Here is a 27,291-nt window from a genome sequence, read left to right on the forward strand (position 1 = left end):
GTTGTGCAGCTGGATGCATTTCTGTTTTTTCTTTTTTAAACATACTGCTGCACTCCACTTTGGTTTTGTGTCTTACCTGGTGCTGGTATTTATGTACCATTTGATCAGATAGTGAGTTTCCACTTGATGCATTACACAGAGATCTTGCTCGCGCTGGCAGCTATTTACCTTGCCTCGGGATAAAGAGCACTGTACCGTCATTCAAAAAGGCAAATGGATCTGGCAAGTAGTCAGTGCTGCTTTGTGCGGGTAAGGAAGCAAAGTTATAGATCGGTATCGCGCTTTAGATCCGACACCGCACCGCCTTTTGCATAATAACGTCTGGCTGTGCAGTCAAATGAACTCTGTTATTCTATACTTTGTATGAACTGACCTTCTGTTGCACTCACAAACAGTTTCCTGAATCTTTGTTCTGACTTGGCTCTCTTTTGTCATGCTGAGATTTCCACTGAGTCTTAAGGGAGGGGAAAATGCCGGTGCTGTGGCTTGTCTGGTGGAAGGGGCCCGGATGGTTTGATGTGGGAAATGACAACCCAAGTCTCGCCCACACTCGGGGAGGGCCGTTGCTGCATCGTGCCATGTCAGCTGTTTCTGTGGGGTTCAGTTTAGCATCGGCTGGTAAGATGCTGTGCTATGCCAAAGTGGTTGTGGACGTGGAATTGGAAGAATTTCTCACAGGTTGCTGGGATTCTTTACCACCAGTCTGCTGCGTCTTTATGGTTTTAATGGATTTTTTTGCTTTTATAAATGGCTGATCGTTGGCCTCCATCCCAGTCCAGCTCAGACTGTGCCAGCTTTATATTTTTTTGTCCAACAGAGGTAGTAGGTAATGGCTTATGCTGCATGATTTTCTGCATCAGCTAAAATTAAGCCATTTTCTCATGTGCACTGAGTGAAAGTGGCCTTTTCCTCAGAGCATCGTGTGTGCTGCCTCCTGCTTGCTCTGTCCTCCCCTCACCTAACACACACAAAGTACTCCCAGTAGCATGTGAATACATGTGAGAAAGAAAATTGTTTGAAATTGTTCAGTTTGTGTTTGAAAATGACTTTAGTTTGTTTTTTTATCGTTCAGTTGGTGTCTCTAAGTGGCACAAGTTGGATATCAAATGACTGCATTGTGTGAGCAGCCTCAGCAGTTTTCTGATTTGCAGAAATCGCTCTGAAAGAAGACCGAACGTGATCGTCGTTACGTCTGTTTGCAGGTTTAGCACACACCTTTCACAAAGCTGCCGGGGCCAAAAGGAAATTGATGCGCACCAATTGTAGCGACCTGAGCTGCCGGATCAGTCCAGACTAACGGTCGCACTCCATGTCCTTCATTAAACGGAGTCAGGGGTTGGTGAGCTCTGCAACAGTCTGTCTCTCTTTCTCCAATTAAGCTGATCTGTCCAACAGCGTATGACTGCGCACCTCCCGCTGTCTCATTCCTCCAAAAGACTGCCTTAGCGGTGAACTACACCAACCTCACAATTTCCAGCTGCCTATCTTCCCACTGCTTCTCAGCAGTTTATGCTGCACTGCACCCCGTGGTGCCGATTTTCTCAAAATTCACACCTGCATGTCTGCTATGCGGTGTGTAGTTATATCATGATTGCTGCATGCATGAAGGTGGCTGCGGGGGTCGACGATCTAAAGCTGGATGACTTTAAAACCCGAGGTACATGAAATCATACCGTTTGTGTGAACCTGACTGTAGTTTTAAATTTATTTTATACACACTTCAGTCACTTAGAGGTCTATTAGGCTTACAATGAAATGCCTGATGAACGGCTAGCTTGGAAACTATAATACTAATCTGAGACAAATTACCATGGAAAGTGAAGTCGGACTCCAGATTTCTTTTTGCGTTTTATATTTTTTAAATTAAAAATAAAACCTGACTCTCTCTCGCTCTCTCATCCTTTCTTTCTCATGCCAGATTTGAGGCTGCAGTGCAATTTCCCTGTTACATAACAGAAGAGAACAGAGAAATGTTAAAATTAATGAAGGCAAAAGTGAACGGCTAATGGAGACCATTTCTGACTCATACTTGGGTTTCAGGCACATCGCCGCAGGTCAGTTTATGCTCTCACGGCTATAAAGCATTGTAAGAAAAGAAGAATAGATGCACAAGATTATTTGCAACAATCAACAGCTGCTGTCTGGGGAAAGCCCCGATACCGCTGATGAAGGCTGGGTTTGGGAGGAAAAGGATCAGAGAGATTTTTGCCGTGTGGTTCTTTTAGACTTGGAATAGCTAATTACTTCAAATAATGATTATATAATGCAATATCTGACACCATTATTTATTCTTGTTTCTTTTTCATGAAAGAACAATAAATGTTAGATTTTTTTTTTAATGTATTTCTTTATGGAGTTGTTTTTTATTTATTTATTTTTTAGACAATTTACTTTTTTTTTTTAATACGTTGCTGTGCAAAAGCCTCGAGACCCTCCTCATTTCTGTGTTTAGGTTCCAAGGAGCCAGACTTAATGCTTTTACACACCGGATGCGTTACAAATATTTTTTGTCACCTGTTCATAATGTAATTGTTTTTATTTTACAATTTTTTTCAAATTAATTTTTAAATCAGCTCGATATTTCCAAATAAATAGAATCTGACCAATCAGACCGTTGCATTTGGCAAAAAGTGTGCTCATACTAAAAAATGCACACCGCTACTGGATATATAAAGATTTGGAAATAGTAAAATAAAACTGTTTTACTTCACACACAAGTGGGATTTCAAATCGTATCGTTTGTTCCAGTTTCTTTAGCTGAATCTACGAAAAATGTCACAGATAACAATTTGGTTGCCGTAAAATGTTGGGAATCCCAAAAACCTGGGATGTCTCATTTCATGTTTTTGAAAAAACTTGAGGATACTGGACAAGTGGAGGGCAAAAGAAGAAGTGCTGGGCCGTTTTTAAGATGAAAAATGTGCATCAGATGAACAGTGTCTGAAAATCATGTCCTAAAGAAATGGGAGTAACACATTCTTCTTAAGAGTGTGGAACTGATCATTGCAACGTGCCATGTAGTGTTTTGGCAGATGTGGGTGTTACTCTTGTTAATAAGGGAGCTGTTAGAAATTCCACAAGGGGAAAGTTCACAGTGTTTCCATTGTCATGACTGTAGGAAATGGAAGGGTGATGTGTTAAGAGGCTGCTAGCATGCCAGCACCTGCAGCTTTCACACAGCGTATTTTTATTCCAGAATAATGTCTTTGGTGTTTGGATTTTAGAGTGCGTCATGTTCTGTCACTTCGGCGGGAAGTGGGATCACTCACGACATTCACAGTGGCTACACTGTTTGGGGACTATCAGTCTCAAAAATGTCTGTAAATCAACTCACCGGTTGCCATTGTTACTGCATCAGTTACTGGTTATTTTGGGGTGGGGGTCGGGGGTTCTACTTCTTTCACTGACAGGCTTACTATTAATTATTATCTACAGGAACCAAATAACTATTGCAGCTGGTAGGTACAGGGTTTTCCCATGTAGTTTCCTCATAAGCTCAATATGTTTACCGTCAGGTATGTTGTTACACAGATTTCGTACGTCACTCTGCGCATGAATGATTTATGGCTTTGTCCTGCCGCTAACTGTCATTCCTCATAATCAGAGTGTTTTTCTTTTTTCCTGCACAAATGAAAAAAGAAAAATGGCTCTGTTTCCTCTTATGCAGTTCAAATTCAACAGCAGCGCAGTTGTGGCAAACAGCCTGGGGAGTTTACCTGCATTGCCTAATTGGCTAACAGCGTGGGATTAGGGAAATAATTTAAGCACCTTACTTTCTACTCCCATTTGACAGTTGGATTACGTTTAGCCAATTAAAGCACCTAATCCTTATAGTCTGCGGTTCATTCCCCAAAAGTATCCCTCCAACATGAAAGCCAGCTTTGGTCATTCTTTTGTCTTTTTCTGGCTTTAATTTACAGAGTTTGCATAAGAAGTTGTCACATTGGCAGCTATAAGTAAAAGGTTTTTCTGTATTTACCTGAAATCTAAGTTGAAAACGTGTACCTGTGTATGAAATTTGACATCCGAAAGAATTTCGGGGTGTGATGTTTAAATTTTGTAGCACTTTTCAAATAAAAAAACTCTTTTTCGTGCTGCTTCTCAATCATTATCTGAGAGCTAATCATGTCGCAGATTCGTGGCCTAGCTGTCATTTTTAAAAGCTTGCTGCTCAGTTGAAAAATGCCCTCTATCAAGTTCAGAACACTTCACATGAATGTAAACACTCAATTTGTTCAACAACTCAAGGGGCTGTGCTTTCTGCACCATGGAGTCAAAAAGCAGTAAGGCTAGAGTTGCGTAGCAGGTGCTCACACCTGGGGCTCTGGTAAATCACTCTCAGATGGGGGAATCTCTAAATGCCCCTGACACCTGAGCAAAGACATCGTATTGTATTATTCAAGATTTATTTCAAGCATCGTAACTATTTATTTGGCTTAAAGTGACTTTGTGGTATCCACCTCCTTCAGACATTTTGGTTTTACGTGTTTGAATTTACAAAGGAAACTGAATGAGTTGCATTAAAATGTTTGATGTTGGAAAACTTGTGTTATGTCACGCAGATTCTCAAAATAGCATTTATGGGGAAAATAATTGCCAGGTAGGTAGAACAAAGCTTATTTCCGTGTAGCTTGCCAGCATCATAATTATAACTTTCAGATATCAGAAACAGCTTTCAGCTTCTCTTTTTTGGGGGGCTTTTATAGCTCGTGTTTCTAAAAGCAAGTTGGGACGCCTTTAAAAAAGTGAATAAAAATGGAACGCATTGAAATGAGTACAAAGACAGCACATCGAATGTTGTCCTATCATTGCAGGATCCTTTTTTATAAGGAAGGACGTGGACGTGTTTACGGCCGCGGTGCATGACCTCATCCTATAGCAGCCCTCTTAAGTGTTAACTCAAAATAAACAAAACGTTTCCCAATCCTTCGTGTCGGATTTAATCTGCAATAGGTCCGACCTCCTTTGCGGTATTTTCCTGCCATCATACTTTCCAATGCTGGCAGGTCTGTACTGCAAACATGCCAGTTTAGATGGAGCCATGCTGGCATTAAACATGCTGGATGTGCTTTGGTGTTGTCTTGCTGAAATAGGGAAGACCTTCCTTTGTCTGCATATGTTGCTGAAAACCTGTATTTATTGTTAAACGTCGATGATGCCATCACAGATGTGCAAGATATCCATGCTTTGTGAACGAATATGCCCTCATGCCGTCACAAATGCTGGCTTTTGAATTGTGACGATGAACTGTCCATGATTTTTGAAAACAATTTAAAATTCTGATTAATCATACCCCAAAACAGTTTGGCTGTTTACTAGTTAAGAGTTAAAGCTTACTAGTAGTAAACCTTGAAGCTCTGAGCTGAGCCTCCTCCTGTTTCAGGCTAGCTTATAGACCGAAATGACTGGATTTGCATCAGTAGCTGGTGAGGATTGTCTCGTTCCTTGCAGCTACTCTCAGAAAACCCCAGAAACTATTCCAATGGTCGTCAAACCATGTCTTTATTGATCTATACCCAGGTGTCAAAAGTTGTCAATTAGGGGTCCAGGAGAGATCGTCAGATGTTATGAGACGAAAGAGTTAAATGCATGTGTAGTTTTAACATGTATATGTGGATGCGACAAGACCAAACCATATCTAAACATTTAAACCTTCTCTGAATCTTTTCAATTAGAAACAATACTCTTACATTCGCCCTCTCACAGGGTTGTGCCCCTCTGAATTTACTACTATTTTTAAAGTGGCGTTGTGAGTTATCAGAAATTGTACATCCTGTCTCTTTCACCCTGCTGATTTTACATTTTTACACACATAGCATTGCTGAAAATACCCAGGATGCAACTGTGCGAGTCCAGTAAATTTGTAATTTCCACATAGACCCATTAGAAACTGGAGCTGAGATCCCAAATGTCATCTGTTGCTAAAGCTCACTGTGACACAGATAAAGTGCTGGCCTGATTACCGCTGATGTCACCTTCAGGAAGGATGGATGCTGGAATACACGTACACACCACACATGTATACAACAAACACAGACACTAGCTCAGCAGTATTTTCTTCTGGTTTTGTGGATTAGTCACCTGTAAGCTGTATGTGAAGTCTGACTAAGAGCATGATGTATGTTTTAAACTCTTAGAAGCAGTTCGATTGAGCAAAAGAAAAAAAGCGGGGAGGAAAAAAACTGTAATTTTGTACATTTATTGTAAGTAATATGTTTAGCTTTCATTTAATAAAAGCATTAGGCTACTAACATCGCAATAATATGAAGTCCAGTTTGAAGAGCGTTTTTAATAAAAGAAGACTAGACCTAGACTGCAAATCCCTGTTTTGATTTAAAATGCATGCAAATAGCATTGCAGCTTGCGAGTGCATCAGTAGGATTCCAAATTACTGGGGAACATTGAATTACTCTGAAAAGCTATCCCTCATAAGCCACTAATTATGGAAATTGACAGTTACAGAGATTTGTTGAGGATTTGGATATTGTCTGATTTCCACAGTGGCTGCAAGACTCTGAGGAATAAACCCAATTTTACTCTTTAAAAATAAATAAATAACTGTTGCTGAGAAATAAGTAAATGCTTGTCAGGCTGAAGATGATATCTCTGTTGTTTCAATCGAACACAATAAAAGAGAGCACACTGAAGTATGGAGTTGGTTACACGTCACACATCCGCATACACTGGTGTTTCTGTCCTCGCAGCACAAGCTTTTAATGTTAATAAAATAAAGATGTGTTGGTTCTCTGCCTCGTTTTTAATATACAGTCTCTTTTCTCGTGAATATTGCCAAGTAAACTAGAAAATGTGTGTGTCTGTAATAAATATTGAAAATTGAATGACTCACAGATCATAGCAGCAATCAGGTAAATTGTCTCAGAGGGTGGGCTGGAAGCATGGGAGTGAGCGCAAACTCCCTCTCCTGCAGGGAGTCGATCCCCTGGTACAAAGTACCTTCTAATCAAACAGCTTAAATGCAGTTTTCTCAGTGATGTGGAAATAACTGTGTATTGCTGTAAGCCTTTTGTCAATGAAAAGTGTATTAAAGCACTGTAAACGTGGTATGAAAGTACATCAGTTCTAATGATTTTCTTCTTCTACTTTTTTTTTTAAACCCTTGCAGCTGTCCCCTTCCCCCCCAGTCACCGACTGACAGCTAAAGAGGTGTTTGACAGCGATGGGAAGCCCAAAGTGGACGTGCTGAAAGCTCACCTAACCAAGGAGGGCCGTGTGGATGAGGCGGTGGCGCTCAGGCTCATAGGAGAGGGCGCCGCAATCTTGCGTTCAGAGAAGAACCTGCTGGACATTGAGGCTCCTGTGACAGGTCAGGGTTCAAATACTGCATGTGTTACTGCAAACCAGTAATCGACCAATAAAAAGTGAATAATTTTGTTTCACTCCAGAAATAGTAGTCAGAGTAATTATTCAGTAGTCAGCTGATGCATCTAAGATTGTATGCAGTCACCCGCAACTAGCCAGTGCTGCAGCCCTACGACTTTACCAAACTGGACACCAGGGTGTATGTCACTCATTTGTTCTCTACTGCTGCAAAAGTGACAGGAAGTTGTAACCAAGCACAGTGAAAAGTAAGACATGACTGTCACGTAAATAATGCAAAACGACATTGTGCATGTGAAAGTTAACCTGTGGGCAAGGTAGGTTGTGCCAGCACTGAAATGGGTGTGTGCTATGTTGTGTGCAACACATTTCAACATCTTTTGAAACAGCAGATTTACTGAAGAAGGCTCACCAGTTTGTCTTTTGGGTTATAATTTTTAGACAATAATGGAAGATTTGTTGAGCTATTTATTTTTGTCTGCAAAACTTTCAGGATTTATATTCATAGTCTAATGCAAAGATGTCACTGTGCACTTATAGAAATTTAAAAGGGAATCATTGATTAATTGATGATCAGAAATGACGAAACGCAACTGCTTGTCTAGACTCACAAACTACAGCCTTTCCAAGAGGGAACACTTGGGTGGACACCACTCATATACTCTTTATTCCACAAAATCCTGCATATCATGACCTACATTCATTTTTCTTTTTACTTTTTCTCTTGTCTTTTTTAGGCTCCATATATCTAAAATGCAAACCTTAGAACCGGCCCACAACTATAAGAAGAAACAGACTCATTCATCATCATTTACCTTAACAAACAACAGATGATGATTCACTTACAGACACTTCCCAGCATGTTTCGCACTGTGTATTCCAAGTATTCCACCTTCCCAAACAAACGGCAGCTCACAGTAACCTACAATAACTGTTTGTTTTATTTATTTGCAGGTATAAACAATATACAGATACAAGATTTTAAAATCAAACCGACACAATGGAAGAGAGAGCTGAATGTTTACAGCAGTATAAAACTTAATTTTCCTAATTAACTGAGTCACTGTTTTACCAAGCCACACGCGGGCCATGCCGATAACTAGAGCAGTGTATTTTTAAGAAACACTGTTTCAGTTCATCCAATTTGGCAAAGCTAACGAGCAGTGTTGCATTCAGTTACTAGGCTGAGTCTCAAAGCAATGCAGAGGGACGTTATTGAAAACATCTGCTAACTTTGGAGAGAGGTAGTATGACACATCGATCGTTGTTGTTTTAAAATCGCTTATTAGTCATTGTAGTTTTGAAAAAATGTCATTTTCATTTCATTTGCTTGGTTTAGCTAACAGCTTTTACATTCAAAGCTGCTAGTAACTGAAGCTTAGCTCATTCACCCCCGTCACACGCTGCTGCGGGAGGTTCGCTGATGCATATGCACAAATCCAGCGCGTCTATTGTCGTCTTTTCTTCCTGGTCAAGTGCCCTGTTCCTCCATTAGACTTTCTGATGAGGCTTCTTTGATGTTGTCGTAATCAGAGGCAGAGACACACTCATAGGATCTATGGCAACCAAACATTTCCTAATGTGAGATCATTCCCACAATATCATCCAGAGAGGCCTGTGTTCATATTTAGCAGGCATGGCACTTACTTAAATTCATAAATGCAAATACCCCCTTTTTTTTAAAAGCTGTTCATTGTTTTGTCTTAATGGATGTAGACCGTTATGATAACCCTTGCTGTTCGAGAGAGTTGAGGTAAACAAAAAGATGCAAACAGACTGCATGTTTTCCACGTCTGTCTTTGTGTTTGCAGGCACCTGAGAGCTGTAAGGTTAACAGATGTGTTGTTGAACACAGCTAGATTCCTCCAGTTTGAGCTAAAACTAACTAAGTGCATATTCAGCTGTTTGTGAAAATTAAACACAAGTTCATTCTCTGGGCGTCTAAATAGGGGTTAGAGGGTTAGGGGTTAACCCTAACCCATTTTAAATCTGACGCTCTAGGTGTTTAAAAACAAAAAACACAAAATGTGGTGCTGGGACAAATTGGATAACTAGCATGGATAAACCTTATTCGATTTTCTGGCTTAATCTGATCGCAGGGTGGATTCCTGTGTGTAAACATGCTCCAGTGGTGACCTTCCCCGGTCAAGTCGCCTTTTTAAAATCTGGTGCAAGTTAACATGTTTTGGTTTCAGATTTTACAGCACTTCAAATAAGGGATTTGCCAGGAAAGCCTCCTCTCTTTGTTGTGTTACATGGAAACAGTGGACAGCTTCTCCTCCGTGTGCAAGCCACAGATCCCGAGGAGCGGTGCGCGTTCGGTGCACTTGTGTACACGAGTGCAGCGATGAACCGGTTCTTTCCCTCCCACTCAACACCCCTGCCTCAACCCCTCTCCCACTCAGTAGGCTTGGACAAGGATTTCTCTGTTGCGCGTGCTCATGCGCCTGCTGTGTTTCCCTCTCCGTGCGCACTCCTGTTTGCTATAAGCATTTCTTTGTTTTTGCTCCCATTCCCTCTCTGCCTGCCATGTTTTGACTGTCTGTGTCACGGTCAGGAGCTGTTTCTCTCTGCCTCTCTCCGCGTTAGCAGGCCTCCCAATTCCAACATGACACATGGTCAGTGAATTAGTATGTAAATATTTATCATGGATGCAAAGCACCACGACATGTCAGCTACCTCTCTCTCTCATAGTTACTTCCTTGTTGGGCCAGATGGCAGGTGGGGTATTTCATGAAAGGGAGGGGTGTGTGTGTGTGATGAACGGTGCTGGCTTAGTGTACTGAGTACAAGCTGCTCTCATGGCCTTCACACAAGTCACCCATCAATAGAGCTCCTACAGCCACATCACCAGGCAACAGCCAGCTTTTAAACTATTCATACACATTTGCAGTGTGTGAGCTCCACTTTGCGCAGGGGCTCTGTCATGGTTTCCTTGAACAAATGATCTTTTAATTCTTTTTGTTGTGTGTTGATGTAACACTACATAGCTGAGTATAAAATGCTCTAAGTTTCCCTGCATCTTCCTTTAGCTGTTCGTGTTTGATAAGATTAGAAATAAATTCGAGAAATCTGCAAAGCATAGTTGGTCAGGAAATATTAAGACCTTGGTTGTGGAATTTCCTGTATAGAGCTTAAAAAGCCTCCTCCTAGACCCTGGTGAGAGTGGCAGTTTTATGCGCATAATGTGAAGTGTTTGCTCTGTGCAGCATTACAAGGTTGTTGAATATTTCCAATAGGTTCTTATGCAACAGTCTTATAATGAGAAATGCACTTGTATGGACATTAGAGCAAGGTGGATAGCATGTATGGTATTTGTACGTATGGGCCCTGCTTTATTTTGTAAAATGTGACAGCCAATGTAAACACGAAAAACAATTAGAAGATATTTTCTTTGTAGATTAGCAATCCTACAAGTTTACTGCAAGCCATGCAGTGCAGTGTTTCCCAGAGAGCTGCATAGTATTTATGGCAGTAGTAGGTATTGGGTGCACTCCAATGCTTTTAAATTGAAAAGAGAATTTATTGTGTAGTCAGTGTAGGCAAGACAGAATACATGTGTGTGAATGACAGGAAGACAGGTGGGAAGGTGAAGTTGGAGGAGTTTAAATATGTGTCAGCTATCCAAAGTAACGAACAGTGCACGAGAGAGGTGAAGAGAGTACAAGGGGTGGAGCGGGTGGAGATGAGTGTCGGGGTAGTGAGACCTGCTATGATGTATGGTTAGGAGATTGTGGCACTGACAAAAAGACGGGAGGCCGAGCAGAGATGAAGCTGCTCATATGTTTATTGCAAATGAGCAACAGAGGGGCAGCTTAGGTTCAGTGGTCTGGAGACAGAGTTAAAGAAGTATGGCTGAGGTTTCAATATGTACTGATATACATATACTGGGCTTTGGTAAGATTCCACCCTCTAAATGGAGGAGGAAAGCAGAAGTTCCTCATCCAGTGAATGCTTGAACTGCAGCTGGTCACAATAGTCCCTGCTTTGCTGTGCAGCTTTGGATCTCGGCATAAAACAGGGATTACTCTGGCCGACTCCAGTTTAGGATAGTGCAGTTGGCATCTGTCTGATCCTGGGAGACCTGAGACAGCTTAATGACATTAAGGACTGCTTCAGTAGCAGCTTAAACAGCCCGCCAGTAGGAAACGCAGTAAAGAAAAGAACTAGTTAATTAGCAGTGACTGAACCTCCACTAATTCATCCACTAAAGACGTAAATTACAAAGCCAGTGGTATACATCACCTGCCCATGTAGAATATATGTGTGGGAAACCATGCTGTGCATTTCATTGTAAGATCTACTCAATCATAGGCTGGAATTCCTCGATGTCCTCCTCAGCTCAATCCTGATAGCCGCTTGAAGAAACATTGTATAAACAAGGGTCCTTCTGACACGGGTCAGCTGTAATTTATTTTTGAATGTGTTTTGATTAGGACATTTATTTCCATCGTGGTGAGACCATTACAAAGGTCACCCCAAAGCCTGCTCTGTCATCCAGTGGGGATGACTGTTTTGGAGCCACAGTTTTGTCTGATCTTTTGGTCGGGGCTAATCCGATCATGGAAAGGTGTTTTGTTTTTTCCCCTATGTGAAGTAAATTAATATTGACATTTTCAGGGTTTGGTTTTTTTCTTTCTTTGATTTCTGAGGTCATCATTGATAATATTTGTCAATACTGTCAAGAAAAAATCCATTATTAGCAAATCTCCATGGATATGGATGTGAAGGGTTATGTTTTTTAATAGTTGGGAACCATTTGTATTATATCCAGACAAAATGAATCTAAATCTGACTGAAATATATATAATATGTTCAATATTTAGTTTTGCTGCTTTACTTTAATGGCAGCTTTCACAATATTGCATTCAAATTGATGTTTAGAACAGATTGCGTTTTTCATAAATGCGGGCTAAAACCGGGGGTATTGTTATCATCCAATCTCAATCAAAACACGATCTGACACAGTCTGTATCACAGTGGATTTCACTCGCTCAATGAGCGCGCCCTTTGGAGTGGCTTGTGTAGGTTCTGAAGCCAGGTTGTGTAATGCCCGCCACCCACTCAATAACTGCTGCCCGCTGATATGCTGCTACTCAGGGAGATCACTTTAGCACACAAGCAGTAGATGGCCAGAACGAATTGTTTCTCACTCCAGATAATGTACTCCCACCTGCTCTTCTTATGTGGGCTGTGGTTCTCACCTCTTTTTTGTGTGTTGTATGACAAGAGGGAGGGAGGCAAAGCACGTCTGTAGGTGTACTGGAACAGAGTGATGGGTGGATTGTGTGTTTGCTGCGATAAAGCAGAGCCCTGAGCTGGAGGAGTGAGCTGCTGTAGTGTTACCGTTTGATTTGCTCTGACCAGTGGCGTCCGGGGTTGCACACATGAGACAGCCGCAGTTCACAGTGACCGTCACATCGGGTCTTTTTGGCCACCGATTGAACTCTTAACATCACCGCATCGCCCCGCTGTTTTCTTCAGCAGCAAGCGATAGCTTTCCAAAAGCTCAGCTGGAGTCCTCCCACACACGGTGTGTTTTCCATTAGCTTCAGGTGAAATCGCTGTCTCTGGCTCCCTAAATGGACTTCTAAAAACATATTGTATATTAATTTTCCTGTGAAAACTGGGAACGCTTAATTTTGATAGTAATTACACTCGTGGTGGTCATCCATTCAGGCAATATCGTATTCTCAGGAGCACAGTTTATTGTGAATATTAGAACGTTTAGTCTACTGATGAGATGGTTACTTATGTTGTGCCATCAGCCTGTGTGGTTTTATACAATAGCTGCATTGGATTGCTGCCTCTGGTGATGCTCGTAGAGGTCCTCTATCAGGTCAGGAGCAGCTTAGGTTAGCCTTTTTATTTTCTTGAGAGATATTGACTGCCATTGTTTGGAGGATTTACTGTCTTGGGGGTGTTTCTATAGTGATAACCAGCCTATGAAGCTATGAATCACTAGGATTTCAGAGTTGTGTTGACCTTTTTCGAAATATATTAATTTCTTGTTGTGTAAAAATTCCATTAACACCTAATGCATATGCTGCAGTTTGAATATTTCAAGTCAAGAGTTAAGTCTGCATAAAACTGTCGAAGAATTCAGTAGTCATGTAGGTTTTAAAAGGTCAACATTTTTTATTTTCCGTCATTTTTTTTTTTCAATTTTACATAATGAGTTCATGCTTGTGACTTGGCTTTGCATATACACAAACCTGATATTCAGTTTAATTTTTAATACAGTGTCAAATCACAACAACAGTCACCTCAAGATGCTTTCTATTGTAAGGTCGATCCTACAATAACACATACAGAGAAAAACCCAACAATCATATGACCCCCTATGAGCAAGCACTTTGGCAACAGTGGGAAGGAAAAACTCCCTTTTAACAGGAAGAAACCTCCGGCAGAACCAGGCTCAGGGCGGGCCGGCCTGATATGACCATCCATAATCAGATATCCCAACTGCAGTTTGTAAAGCTTCTGTTTACAATTGAGAAGGCAGTCAAAAGAAATTTGGTGAGCTGAGGGGCTGCACCAACAAGAATGTTGTTCATGCAAAGCTACTCTAGTAGAGCCTAAGAATAAAAGTGAGGCGATGGAAATGAGAATTATAAGTTTCATTTAATTATCTTATTTTGGGGCATAAGACAAATATGTGTAGCTCTAATGAAAACAACTAAGGAATCAACATGTGGGCATTTTAAAACATCAAAGAAAACAATTTGGATTGTAATTTTAGTCAAATCAATAAACTTTTAACAATGATTTAACAATGATACATCGTTGTCAGGATGAATCAATACATTCTCTGTTGGTGAGGGAAAAAATTAAACCTTTCTAACGATGATGGTGTGATTAGAAGTGCTGCATCATGATCATCTATCATATCTGATAGACAAAATATAATTTATGTATCCCAAAGTTTGGAATTTCTGAAAAGTTGGGATCAGGTGGGAACTTGGTGGCATTAAAGCACCAACAGACTGCAATGAAGTATTTTTCTCTGAGTACATACAATTTAAAAAAATTGGTGTCAATAAATAAGTTTTGTGCAACTAATATTTAATAAAGCTCCTTTTGAGTGTTTTTGTTTCAATAAATCACTTTCACAGGAACTTTACAACAATTGAAAACAGACCAGCGCTCCTTTGAAGTATACTTAGCTTGATTGCAAGAGAGAGTGAGGACGTCCTTAGAAATGGGACTACAACTACAAGGCTCCTTTTAAGTTGGTCCCCGCTGTGGATTTAAACAGTTACTCTGTGTGGGTTTAATAAAAGACAAATGGTAAAGTAGAGGTTTACGATACAGTCACGCAGAGCTGATTCTCAGAGCTGTCTCACGAGGCTCGTAACCTGAGATAATTGCTCTCCAACGCTGTCCTCCAGCTTCCACTAATTGGGTATCTCTGTGAAAGAGTTTTTCACTGGCTCTTATTGTGTTTCTTGCTCCTAGATACAGTTCATAAAGCAACGGCCTCGCAAAAAGAAAGTCTGTGTCCTTTTCAAATTAGATTTAAATCTATTCACCCTGTGGTTAATTACTCAATTAGCCGATTACTTGAAGAATAGATGAATTGAGGTGCGCTGGCTACGAATGCCATGCTTATCATCACAGTTACTGTGATGGTGTTCAGTGGATACTGGTAATTGGTATCTTTGGTGTTATTTGTGTGTTGCATTTTGCAGGTGAATAAACTTTTGTAATATGTTCACTGAACTGGAAAGGCTTTAAGTTTATTAAAAAAAAAAAAAAGAGGAAAAACTTATTAATTATTGTTTTGAACACTAGCTGTGAATTTAATTAAAAAACTTATCTGACTGTATTTGTTGAAATCTGAGGCCCTAATAACACATTTGTCCACGAACATCTCCACCAATATATATGGAACTATTTAATAGGTGTGACGTCACGCTAAACACCGTTTAAAAAGAAGATTTCAACCCCTTGAAACGAGCTGAGGAGACTGTGACTGTTTCTTGTATCAGGCTGTAAACTTGTTTATTTTTGTTGGTCATTTCAACATGGGAGTCTGCAAAGATTAAATCGCCTTTCAACCATAGACTGTATAAAACACTGGCGTAGCTCCCAGATTGGAACAATTAAGCCAATGTTGAATTGCCTTAAACCAGCAGTCTGTGTAAAGACCGAGTACTGTGATTGCAAAAAGACATCTAGTCCTCTAGAAGTCTGTGGGAAAGCATATTTTTGCATCGACCTCACTTTCTGACCAAACTGTTTCCTAAGTCGTTTCACATAGAAAGAAACAAGTACTCTGCCTCAAGTGGCCGCTAGGAGAACTGCAGTTTTTGCCACTTGGCATAATGGAGCTTCACATTTTAAATGTGTTTTAATCACATTTTTGTTTCTGTGCAGAAATGATCCAAAAGTTAACCAACTCTTGAATCGATCTTTATGGTATCTACAAAATTGAGCAGAGGCTTTTCAATCACATTATCTGACATCCCTCAATGTTGTCTAAGCAGCTAATCTCCTGTTGCTTCTGTTCATCCTGTATCCTCGGGGAGTGAAAAGAGTATTGGATCACAGTGATAAGAAACTAATTCAGACTGAATCGGTGTGCTGGCTCATTCCTGACACAGATGTCATCCAAGAAGCCAAACCTGACGGTCGGTTTATCTCATACCTGCTGTGCTTGTTGTAAAATAACAAATCTATATGATTATAGTTTAAAGTTACGAGATAAAGTCATTGATTACTAATAAAATGTGGTATGATGTTCATCAAAGCTACAAGCTACCTCTGCTGGCACCCTGTGGCATCTGGCGCTGAATTGTTGGCGAGTGATCCTTTGGGTTGTGTGGTTTACAAGGTTTCTAAAGAAGTTTCTCGAGAATGAATCCACAGTGCTCGAAAACAAGCTTTCCTGCCCAGACTTATCATGAGTGTTATGGTCCTGAAACTGAGACCAAAATATGGAGTTTCATATCACACTTGAGCTGTTCCATTTCACAACAACTTTTGAGATAGTGCCTCTTATCATTTGTGTGGACACCATATGTATAAAGAATGTAACTATATGCTGCTGACAATCATGTCGTCACATTGCCTGTGCTAAAAAGCCATGTGGGGCTGTGTTGGTTAAATCATGCTTTAAAGCATAAACTGGAAACGCACCAGAATGAGGTTTGTTTTTGTTGATGATCCAGTAAATGTTATTGTGACATCTGTTTGTTTTTTGTCCTCATTTCTTTCATAGGTTCATTATTTTAAGAGGTAGGATGACTAAGTGTGGGTAAAGTATTAACCAGATCTATGATTTGAAGAATAAGTGCACTCCCTAATATATGTAGTAAAGATGAGTATGTGAGCACCAAAGATTTACGTCACCATTTCAGTGTCTGACAAATGTTGAAATGCGTCCCATCTCCCCCTCTGTTCCCATGTTGTGTTGTTGATTAATGGACTGAATAGTTTTAGCAGAACATTAAGATGTCAAATGAAGTTCCCCTTTGACCTTTACGTATAAAATCACGCTCCTTCTAGGAAGTCTTGCTACTCTGTATCTTGGTAACGCCCCCCGGAGGTTATTTTGGGCAGTTATTTATTCCACTACACAACCACTTGCGTCAGTCCAGCAATACCATTGGCTGAGTATGTTTCCCTGCTTGGCTGTCTTAAAGAAGACAATGGCTCAGGAGAGGTGGGTGATTCAGCAATGCCCATGATCCAGAGTACACAAAATGGAGGAAAAAAAAGATTGTAAAGTCTAAACGCTGATCTTAACCCAAACTGTATGTAACTACAGGGGTCCAACAAAGAATGGCCACGCATCATACTGATGTCTTCGGAAATTTATTTCTCTCTCTCTCTCTCACTCTTATTGTCTTCAGACACCGTGAAAACTGAAGAAACACAAAGTATACAACATAAATGTTTTGAGCTTTTCAGTCTCTCATATCAGTGTCCATAAACAGTCTTGTGCAAGCAGAACAGAAAAATGCACAATAATGGATATCACAAAAATGTCCTCTCATTACCAGTGTAGAACACGTATGCAACATTATACAAACAATATACATGAAACCATACCGTGTGCGCCTCTTGGACCACATGCAGAATAACATTAACGCTGAGGCTGTAGATGCATCTGTAGCCACGTATCCATGCTAGCTCCACAATGCCGTGATTGTGCTCTCAACCAAACTCTGGTCATGTGACAATTACAAACTTTACCTCATACAAACTTTACAGCACTTTACATATTTAACAAACCCATATTTTGTAATCACATATTTTAGACATGTTTTTTAATTAATGTTACACTTTTATCATCTTATCTTGTAAATAAAAGAACTAAATTAAGCATGAATCTATCACAGAAACATGAAATAACCAACTTTATTTTAACTGTCTCAGGGACAGTTACACTGTAAACCTCTGGCATGTCCACCTAAAATTATGATGATCTGAAACAGGTTTTGAAGTGGTCTCAAAAGCAGATACAGGAAGGGTTTGATGGATTGTTGCAGGATTACTAAATTAAAGAGTCCAGTCTTTGTGTGGTCTGATCCAGAAATCCTGGTTAATCCAAAAGCTCATAACTTTTTTGTAAGTGATAGAGTGACCAGATAGCACCGAAGCCACGTACTTTGTAATTGTCTTTTAATATTTGTCGTGACAAAGCCAGGTTTTTAGTCGCATCAACAGGGGAAACTTAGAAATGAACACAGCTGGAAGCTTTGTGGTGGTTTAAGTTCAGTCAAATGCTAGTTTATTTGTTCAAATTAAGTCTCGCAAGCCAGCTGAAACACCTGAAGGTTATAAAGAGATTGAAAGAGGATGGGATGGAAAAGCAAGGCGTGGAAAGGGACACTCAGTTCTTGTGATTCCAAAGTATTACAGCATGTTAGAAGGAAGATGGCAGATGCACTGTTAACAATTTTTGCAGGCTTTGATTAAAAATCTCTTTTTAGGAAAAACTTGTTTGGATTATTTCTTATTTACCTTACTTTGTGCAATGGGATAAACGCTATGTGCAGAGTTATTAGGCAAGTCATAATTCCCATGATTCACTTTATTGTGTAATACTCTCAATCCAAACTCAAAGTTTAACAATATGAAAGTGAGTTTTGTTATCTTTAGGAGGAATATAATTATGCATATTATCTGGACATAATAAATTACAGAGAAGATTTTTTTCCAAACTCTCATCCTTATTCTCAATTTTATACAGCGTGTGTATATAAAACCGATGACGTGGTATGTTGGTTTCTTGAACCATTTGGAAGCAGCTCGGCCTCCGAAATGTGTCCAAAGATCCTCATTTGGTCATTTTTGAGGTTTCTGCTGGCCAAACAGTGGGCTGCTTGAAAAACGAAAGGGAGAAAAATCTAAATGTGACCATTTTCATCACTGTGGACATGTTGTCAGCAGTAGTTTCTCCCTGTTCATTTTCCACAACACCTCTGAAATGTTCTTGGCCCATCAGCCTGTAAACAGTTGCCATGTTTCAGTAGTCTTTACCTTGGCATTTTGGCATTTAGTAGAGCTGAGGGACAACCAACAGAGTCAACAAAGTGCTCTGCAAAGCTGGTAATGGTGTGGGTGTGGAGCCCGACTCTCTGACAGCGGTTTCAGAAAGGATGCAATCCAAGTTGCAGTCAATACTGAACAACCGTTCACGCCCTCTCCATCGTCCACTACATCTTGTGCTGATCAGCCACAGGAGCGTGTTCAGCAAAACACTCATTCTCACACGATGCACCGCAAAACACCACTTGTATTGTGTGTGTTTGTATTGTGTGTGTGTAACTTTTCACACTAAGAACTTTAGTTTTACTTCTTCTTTTTTACATAGTTTACATTTTTATCGTTCATATTTTCTTTTTTCTGACCTTTTTCCAGTTTGCGGAGACATCCACGGGCAGTTCTTTGACCTGATGAAGCTGTTTGAAGTAGGAGGCTCACCAGCATCCACGCGCTACCTTTTCCTGGGGGACTACGTTGACAGAGGGTATTTCAGTATTGAAGTGAGTCTGTATATTTGTTTTTGTCCTCACCAGGGCCTAATCAAGTGTGACACACGCCATGTGTTCGGCTGAAACTGTGTTTATTAATAGCTTTCTCTCAGCGTAGATCAAATCAGGCTGCAGATATTGTAGTGGTAATAGGCTTTTGTAATAATTTCAAATGTGCCTTGGAAAACAAATGTCAGAGTGAGGCTTGGAGTTATATATATATATATATATATAGAGAGAGAGATATTTTAAAATAAAGCAATATACAGATATTTAATCTGGGAATTTGCCTATATGTGTATATGGCCTGAAATATTATTCTTTTATTAATAAAAGAATAATGTGTTGGCGTGTGCCATGAGCACAAAATGCAGAACTACTTTTATTGTACCACTCTGTAAAAGTGACACGATGTGACTCGATGGTTTTATGCTTCCAGCCTCTTAGAAATATGACAAGCTAACAGTTTCCTGCTTTCTTTTGTTCTGCTTTGTTTCAGTGTGTGCTGTACTTGTGGGCCTTGAAGATCCTTTACCCCAAAACACTGTTTTTGCTGCGTGGGAATCACGAATGTCGACATTTAACAGAGTATTTCACATTTAAGCAGGAATGTAAGTAACGCTTGTGCACTTAATGTTTAACCTTTTGATATAAAGCGAGTTAGCCTCTGAAGCTCTGCACGGGGAGGGAGCAAATTGAGTTATCCTTGCTAAAAAGCTGTTTATTATGTGTGCAGTTCAGCCACTGACCTCAAATGTTCACTTAAAAGCACACTCTGGCCCATTACAGGATTCAGCCTTTATATTTGTACATGTCAAAACTGTTTCTGTTGGACTCGGACGAGATGGGGGGGGAAAGCCCAACGAAACCCAACAAAAGGGAAGTTTTTGGAACTGCGGAGAGCCTTTCCGTCCGAGGCCAGTGAACTTCCCTGATGTATGAGAGCGCCGTTGTTTGACTTGGCATCCTCTGTTCTCCCTGCCCCGTTTCTCCCCATGACAGGTAGAATTAAGTATTCAGAGAGGGTGTATGACGCATGTATGGACGCCTTCGACTGCCTTCCCCTGGCTGCACTTATGAACCAGCAGTTCCTGTGTGTACACGGAGGACTATCTCCAGAAATCACAAATCTCGATGACATCAGGAAAGTATGTGTCCGATTTTTTTTTTTTTTTTTTTTTCCCCTTAATTTTAATAAAGCTACAGTCCTGTGTTTTAGCGTGCCATAACAACATTGCTTGCAATGAGTGAAGTTATTCCTCCGGATCTGTGTGCAGACGTGGACACGGTGGATTGTAAGCAGCAGTCTGGTCCTACCTCTGATTAAAAAATGTTGACGAGTCAGATCCAGCTTTCAGACTAATTCAATAATTCTAAATGGATTTTGTGGCTGCAATCAGAGGGCATGCATAATAGAATTTTCTCTATTGAAGTGTCCATCATGCTACCCATCCAGTAATCCACGAGCTTTTGTTGGAGAAAGAGCTACTCTTGCCTGAAAGCAAAGCCATTTATGTTCAGCGCTCGTAAAGAACGGCTGCCAGTTTTTGCAAGTTTTTTCAGGCCTTTCCTTGAAAGATCCTTCCATGTCCTGAAAGACAAGTGGTGTCTTTTGACACGTCACCCATATTGTGTTACCTCGAATGCGATTTAAAATCCCTTCAGCAGACATGTTACTTAATTATGATCATAGCTGTAGTCGCCAGTTCGGCTATCGCAGAAGAAGCAATTTCTCCGCAGCAGTGTGAAGACTCCGTGTGTCATATTTCCATTCGAACAGACTGACGGGAGTCTTGACTTTTTCCCTTCCACAGCTAGACAGATTCAAAGAGCCCCCTGCATACGGTCCAATGTGTGATCTGCTGTGGTCCGACCCCCTGGAGGATTTTGGGAACGAGAAGAGCCAGGAGCACTTCACGCACAACACAGTGCGAGGCTGTTCCTATTTCTACAGGTGAGTGTGTTCTGCGTTGATTCACAGTCATGTGATTTATTTATTTATTTGTTTTTAAGACATTTGTGTGTGTGTGTGTGTGTTTTGTTTTCTTTTTGGATTCCAAGTAGCTGTCAGAAGGAAAGCAGCTTTAGTTTAGAGTTACATTCATCTGCAAGCCAACATTGTTTTTGTTGGAATCGGAATTAAAAACAAGATGTTGTTGCCGGTATTTTAGAAACTTTCGGTGCTCTTATTCCGCTTAGTAAAACTAAATAACCTGATTAGTTTTACTTTGTGTTTTTTTTTTTTCTCTAAACAAAATATTTGAACTTGGAGGGGTGAAGGAGGGGGAAAAGAGTTATAATAACTTCTCTCCTCCCATCCCACAATGCTCACGCCTCTGCAGCATCTCAGCTGTGAGACGGTTGTTAGAGCGCGCTGTGCAATTGAGAAATCACAAAGACTCCTCCCTAGACTGTCGCCAGTATTTATGTAACCCACATTACCTTCAATTGAGCTGAGTAACTGAACAAACTGAGGAAATGCGAGCGGCTCGCGCTGTCACAAAATGTAATGAACTGGCACATTACCACGAGGCACAGTCCCGCTTCTAAATGCGCTCGGCACTCCCTCCACTCATTACGGCCTGAGTGATGCTTGCTTCGCCCTGGCGTGCCTCTGGCGAGCAGCAGAAGTCGTTGGAGATGTCCCCAGGCTCCTAATAAGCATTTTCTCATTTTCTTTTTTTTTCCCAGGTGTTTCATAACTACTTACTTAATAGTATTTTAATGCCCATGATGCTCAGAGAACGACTGAGTCTCGATATTGCAGATCAACAAGTGGTTCTGCGTTAAAAGAATATTTTGCCCACGCGTGTAGTCACCAAAAATGTAAGCTCTGTGGCCTTTTTGCCTCATCGACAGATTCGATCACATGTTTGTGTTGTATCAGCATCCCAGTTAACCTTCTGCCACTTCGCTCAGAATTCCTCTGGAGTCTTTCTTTCATCGTTGTCCCCTCGACTCCATCTGCCCAGGGGATTGCTGCTAATTGGCATCACATTGAGTTTCAGGATTTATGAGACGGTTTTAGCCAGACCGGGAGAGAGCCATTCCTCAATACTCCTCCCCAAACCTATCGGCTTCTTTACCCCCCCACACCATCGCCACAGGCACGCTCGTAACACTTTTACAAACAGTATTCAGGCGTGAAATTGCACATGTTTGAGATATGGCTGCTTTTTACAAACGCCTCCACTCGGTAGTGTGTATGAATAAGCCTACAGTGGATGTTTAAAAAAGCAAAAAACATCTGTAATCAGTTCATATAAACAACTTTAAAGCTTTAATTTTAACCTAGCGAACGAGTTCCTCTTGGATCGCACATGGCGAAGTAATTTCTTGTACATCTCTTCTTGTTGTCCAAGGAGCACATTAACATCTGTGCCCCGTTGTTGGACAGATGGGAGACAATCTAATCTCAGAACGCAAACTGCCAAAAGACAAATTAGGCCAAAATGTGTCTCGACTACCAAACAGCAGCATATGGCACGTATCTACATCTGCTGGAGGAAATCAAGTGAGAAATCAAACATTTATTTCTAATTTCTCGTCCCTTGTAAAGAAAAACAAACTCATTGCGTCGTTAATTCCTTCATGGCATCTGCTCTCTCCTTTCACATGACTCCCAGCAGAACGCACGGGTTCTTGTGTCTACATGCGCCGCGATTGTTGATAGATTTCTCCTAATGCCTTCACTTTTAATAATTAATCTCTGCAGCGAGCGTGGAGCAAGACATCCAAAAAAACAGCCAGTCAGATTAACGCTTGCTTGTATAAATTTGCTTGATAATGACCGTGTCCCAGAAGGACTGTACAATAGGAAATGCAAATGTAAAGCTGCAAAACGCTTCTCTGCGGATCACACTTGAACAGAACTCCACAACAGCTTATCAGAGCCATTATGAAACCTCAGCGGTGCTTTGCGTTGATTATAGAGAAGTCTAAAAAGCTATTTTAAAATCAGCAGGTTTCGTCGTGCAGCAGTTGCTGAGGAAAATGTCTCGTTTGGTTTTGATTGCAGCGTGTGGGTGGTGTTCATTGTCGGGCAGAGGTGTCGAGCTAGGATTACAGAACCTAGTTTAAAATCCAGCCTGTATTTTATTCAAGAACTTAATATTACTTCAGTGAATCAAAGAGATTTGAGCATTCAGGGGTGTTCATTTCTTGGTGCACTTTTGTGTTTTTAACTTCTGGGTTGAATAAAAAGCGAGAAAAACTAATTGGGGTGTAGAGACGGGGCCCAGAGAGATGGGGATTTGAAGCAGACTGACAAAAAGCATTTCTAAGTAACCGAATTGTAGCAGTGATTTTAAAAAAATTGAGAAGGATGTTGTAACCCAGAGTAGAAGAAGAAGCGGGCAGCTGTTGCGCAGCGCCTGGGGACCAGCTCCAGATGTAAGCCTCGGTCAAGGGCGCGACGACAGAACATCCAGCCTAGTTTTTGATGGCAGGGGAAGCTGGAGCTCCACACAAAAGGGCCCTGTCCTTTTAACATCACGAATGATATTTCAAATGCTCTCATTTAATTAACTTCTGCGGCTCGCACAGGGCTGTAAAGTGGCTTGAAATTTCATCTGCATAGCCGCAAGATGCCAGGGGAGGAGAGGAAAAAAGAGAAACCTCTTGAATTTCGCCCCTGTTACTGTCGAATAAATCCTCCCACACTGAAGCGTTTCACATGTTGCGCGTCGGTGCCACTCATTTATTGCGAGTTGTCACTCACTTTGCGAATCGTGGGTTTCTTTGAAATGAACAAAACCTCGGCGTCCACTGGGGTTTTATTTTATTTATTTAATTTTTATTCACGCGGGGTTGAAGCATCTCTCAAATGTTTGACGGGAAGGCTGTTTTTCAAGAAAACCTATAATGAGATCATTGTTTTTGTTCTTTCTTTTTTTTTTCTTAAAAAAATAAATAATCTCGAGGAAAGGATAACCGGTGGAAGCTGGCGCTGCAGGATGGCAAACTGCAGAGAAGATCTCTGAAGCCTTATTGTACTGCAGTATGCTGGCAGTAAGGGTTTTAGTCATGCTGCTCACAAAATGAAAGATCAGCTCAGGCATGAAACAATGCCCTGCTTTTATTCCTTAAAGTATTTCGCCGTGTGTCACTCTGTAAAATAAAATCCAGCATTTGAAAATGGTCGCACTCCTCTTATGTTCTGAACCTTTTTTGAGAAATTAAGTGCATTATTGGTGATTATATGAGGTATGAGTTATCAAGCCTTCGCTCAGGAAGTGAAAGAGCCTGCTTTAAATTTCAGGTTAGATGTTAAGATCACCTTTAAAGGCTTTCATAATAATCTTGATGTATTTTTATTCAGTGTGCGGCTGGTTTTAGAGCTTGGCCACTGTTTCCCTGGGCACAATCAATAAAGAGCCATGACTTATTTGGTTTTTCTATTGATTGTCCTTTCTTGGTCTTTTCTTGACATGTGAGTAAACCAAATACCTCTTTTATTCAACAGCTACCCTGCAGTCTGTGACTTTCTACAACACAATAACTTATTATCTATCATCCGGGCCCATGAAGCACAGGATGCTGGGTGAGTGCTGTGGTATTTTGTCTTTTCTCATCCCACTGTCACACAGAGCGATTCAGACTGGGGTATTAAATGAAAAGCCTTCCCCTGGTACCTAGGGGTTTGCTCCAGTCTGTCTGGGAGCAAGTTCAGGGCAGCCTGATCTTTGAGAGGAGCCACGTTAATCCAAGAAATGAAAAAGAAACCTCCGTGAGGAGCGAGCTGGCCAGATGTGAAGCGACAGGAATGATTCACGCAGCTCGCGGTGCGGTTTAAAAAGTGTTGCGCATTTCACATTTAGACACCTTTACAATTTTAACTACCCAGCAAATTTTTTTGGCACAGCAGGAGGTGTGATAAGCATTTCATCAGGATTTCTACAAAAATAAAGCCTCTTTGAAATGTTTTTGTTTTTTTAACACTGCCAGGTGGGTGGATGTGTCAAGCCGATCTTCCTCTAAGCAAGGTTAAGACAGTGGGAGGCACAGCAGCAAAGTTGTTTACCATTGCACTCCCACTGGGTGGTCACATGGGACACCTTGGCCCTCAGTTGAGATAGCTGCCCCAAGACACCTCAGACCACACATCATTAAGTTAATGGCTCCCTTTTAGACTTAATTTGCAATACCCAGTGAATATGCAGATATTTTTTTATGGCTGCAGTCTGTGGTCTAATAAATCGTCTAGGCTAAAACATGAAGCTTTAGTCCATTCCAGATATAAATACGTAGCATTCCCCATCATCAGTAGCTGTTAGTTGCATCAGACTACTCAGAACTTGGGACTTTAGCAAAGGGATTTACTCTCTGGAGGCACAGTGAAATATTAGGCAATAAAAATTATCACTACTAATCAATCTCAAGGGTCAAATGCAGTTGAGTAATTCATGAATGAATAGTTGAAATGTTAACTGATGCTTCTCCCTGGAACTTCACAGATACCGCATGTACAGAAAGAGTCAGACCACTGGCTTCCCGTCCCTTATCACCATCTTCTCAGCACCTAACTATCTAGATGTCTACAACAACAAAGGTAAGAGCGTGGAATTTGTCGTAATCAGTCTACTGCGGCTTGTAGCTTTTGAATACCAGATTGTGACATGTCGTTTTATGACTTGCCTAAGGCGACATAATATTCACTGTCAAGTCGATCCAGGCTGTAGAGTTGTTAGTGTCAGATTTGTTAAAGATGAATGACAGCAGTGTCTCAAAATGCTTCGAAATCACTGCAGGATGATTGTAGATATAACTAATATTATGATTTTTTTGGGGAGGTTATTTGTGAAGAATTGCTCTACATTCATAAACTGTATAAAAAGACAGACGCAGCTTCTATATCTGATAGGGCTGCCACAAACGATTATTTTGATAGTCGACTAGTCACCGATTATTTTTGCGATTAGTCGACTAATCAGATCATGCGTCCATTGGACGTAAAACGTACAGCTTATTGCACCAGCACCACTCGAGCATCTCACACTTCTGATAATCAGTTGTCTGCCTGACATTTATTCAGCTGTGTAAAAATTATAACTTTAATCTCAGCCAAACCGATTTACTCAGGAACAAATAAAATACTAAAAAAAGCCAAACGATAACATTTTAAGTTATCTAAGTGACTTATATATCATGTTTAACCTGAGTAGCGAAAGACAGCAGGGGGGTTTGAAAACAATTTGCCGGGAGTCCGGTGTTCTCACGGCTCTAGTGAGCCTAGCCCCCGGTTAGCTATCGAGCTAGTGGGTAACAGACGTCTCCGAAAACGTCGGAGCGCTTTTGAAAATATGCGGTGTCTTGATAAACTGAGCAGATATTTGAGGTTTACACAGCTACATTCTCGCCTGAAAATATGTTAAACGTTTATTTTGTGACCCAGAAAGTATAATAAGAGAGTTAAAACTAACTAGCTGCCGCCATTGTTGGAAACTGAGCAGGGCCGCGCTATGAATTCTGGGATAGGTTGGGCCACAAAGCGACCCATCCTTCAAATCTGGGGAAATGAAGGGCGCGTTTGTCGGCCGCATTTGTCGGAGTCTTCGAATTTGGACAGTCTTCGACGTGTCGCTGTAAAGTAATCTGCCTACAAATGCGGGCACAGGAGGATGCGGTTCCTAAATTTGGACACAGCTACGATACCGGACACCGCTTCTTCTTCTTCGAGGTTTAACGGCAGCTGGCATCCTCGTACATGCAGTGCTGCCATCTTCTGTTTCAGTCCGTTATTACACTCTTAAATCCTACTACTTATTCCTGCGTCTTTTGGGATCTTACAAAGCTTGAAACGATGCTTCGACTATTAAATTAGTCGTCGACGATTTTAATAGTCGACGTAATCGTGACTAGTTGACTAACCTTAGAGGTTTTTCTGAAATGAGTGGTTTCTGTCCTATTTCAGGTCTACTTTTAGTTTGTGAGGGTGGTCTCTGCCTATGTGGCCACCCTTGGAAAAACC

General features: G+C 40.9%; 1 protein-coding gene across 4 annotated transcripts in view; it reads left to right on the top strand.

The window, feature by feature from the left end:
• Positions 1-27,291, top strand: part of LOC146675182 (protein phosphatase 3 catalytic subunit alpha) — a 71,166-nt gene that overhangs the window by 23,545 nt on the left and 20,330 nt on the right. For all 4 annotated transcript variants that reach the window (XM_085400292.1, XM_085400293.1, XM_085400294.1 and 1 more), the window contains exons 2-8: positions 7,124-7,324; positions 19,210-19,334; positions 19,822-19,933; positions 20,325-20,470; positions 21,137-21,276; positions 24,787-24,864; positions 25,778-25,872. In XM_085400292.1, the coding sequence (XP_085256418.1) occupies positions 7,124-7,324; positions 19,210-19,334; positions 19,822-19,933; positions 20,325-20,470; positions 21,137-21,276; positions 24,787-24,864; positions 25,778-25,872 (897 nt within the window). The remainder of the gene's footprint in view (positions 1-7,123; positions 7,325-19,209; positions 19,335-19,821; positions 19,934-20,324; positions 20,471-21,136; positions 21,277-24,786; positions 24,865-25,777; positions 25,873-27,291) is intronic.

This window comes from Rhamphochromis longiceps, linkage group LG3 (genome assembly GCF_057381845.1).
Source record: "Rhamphochromis longiceps isolate RC_006_pf linkage group LG3, R_longiceps_female_GT1.1, whole genome shotgun sequence".
Taxonomy (NCBI): Eukaryota; Metazoa; Chordata; class Actinopteri; order Cichliformes; family Cichlidae; genus Rhamphochromis; species Rhamphochromis longiceps.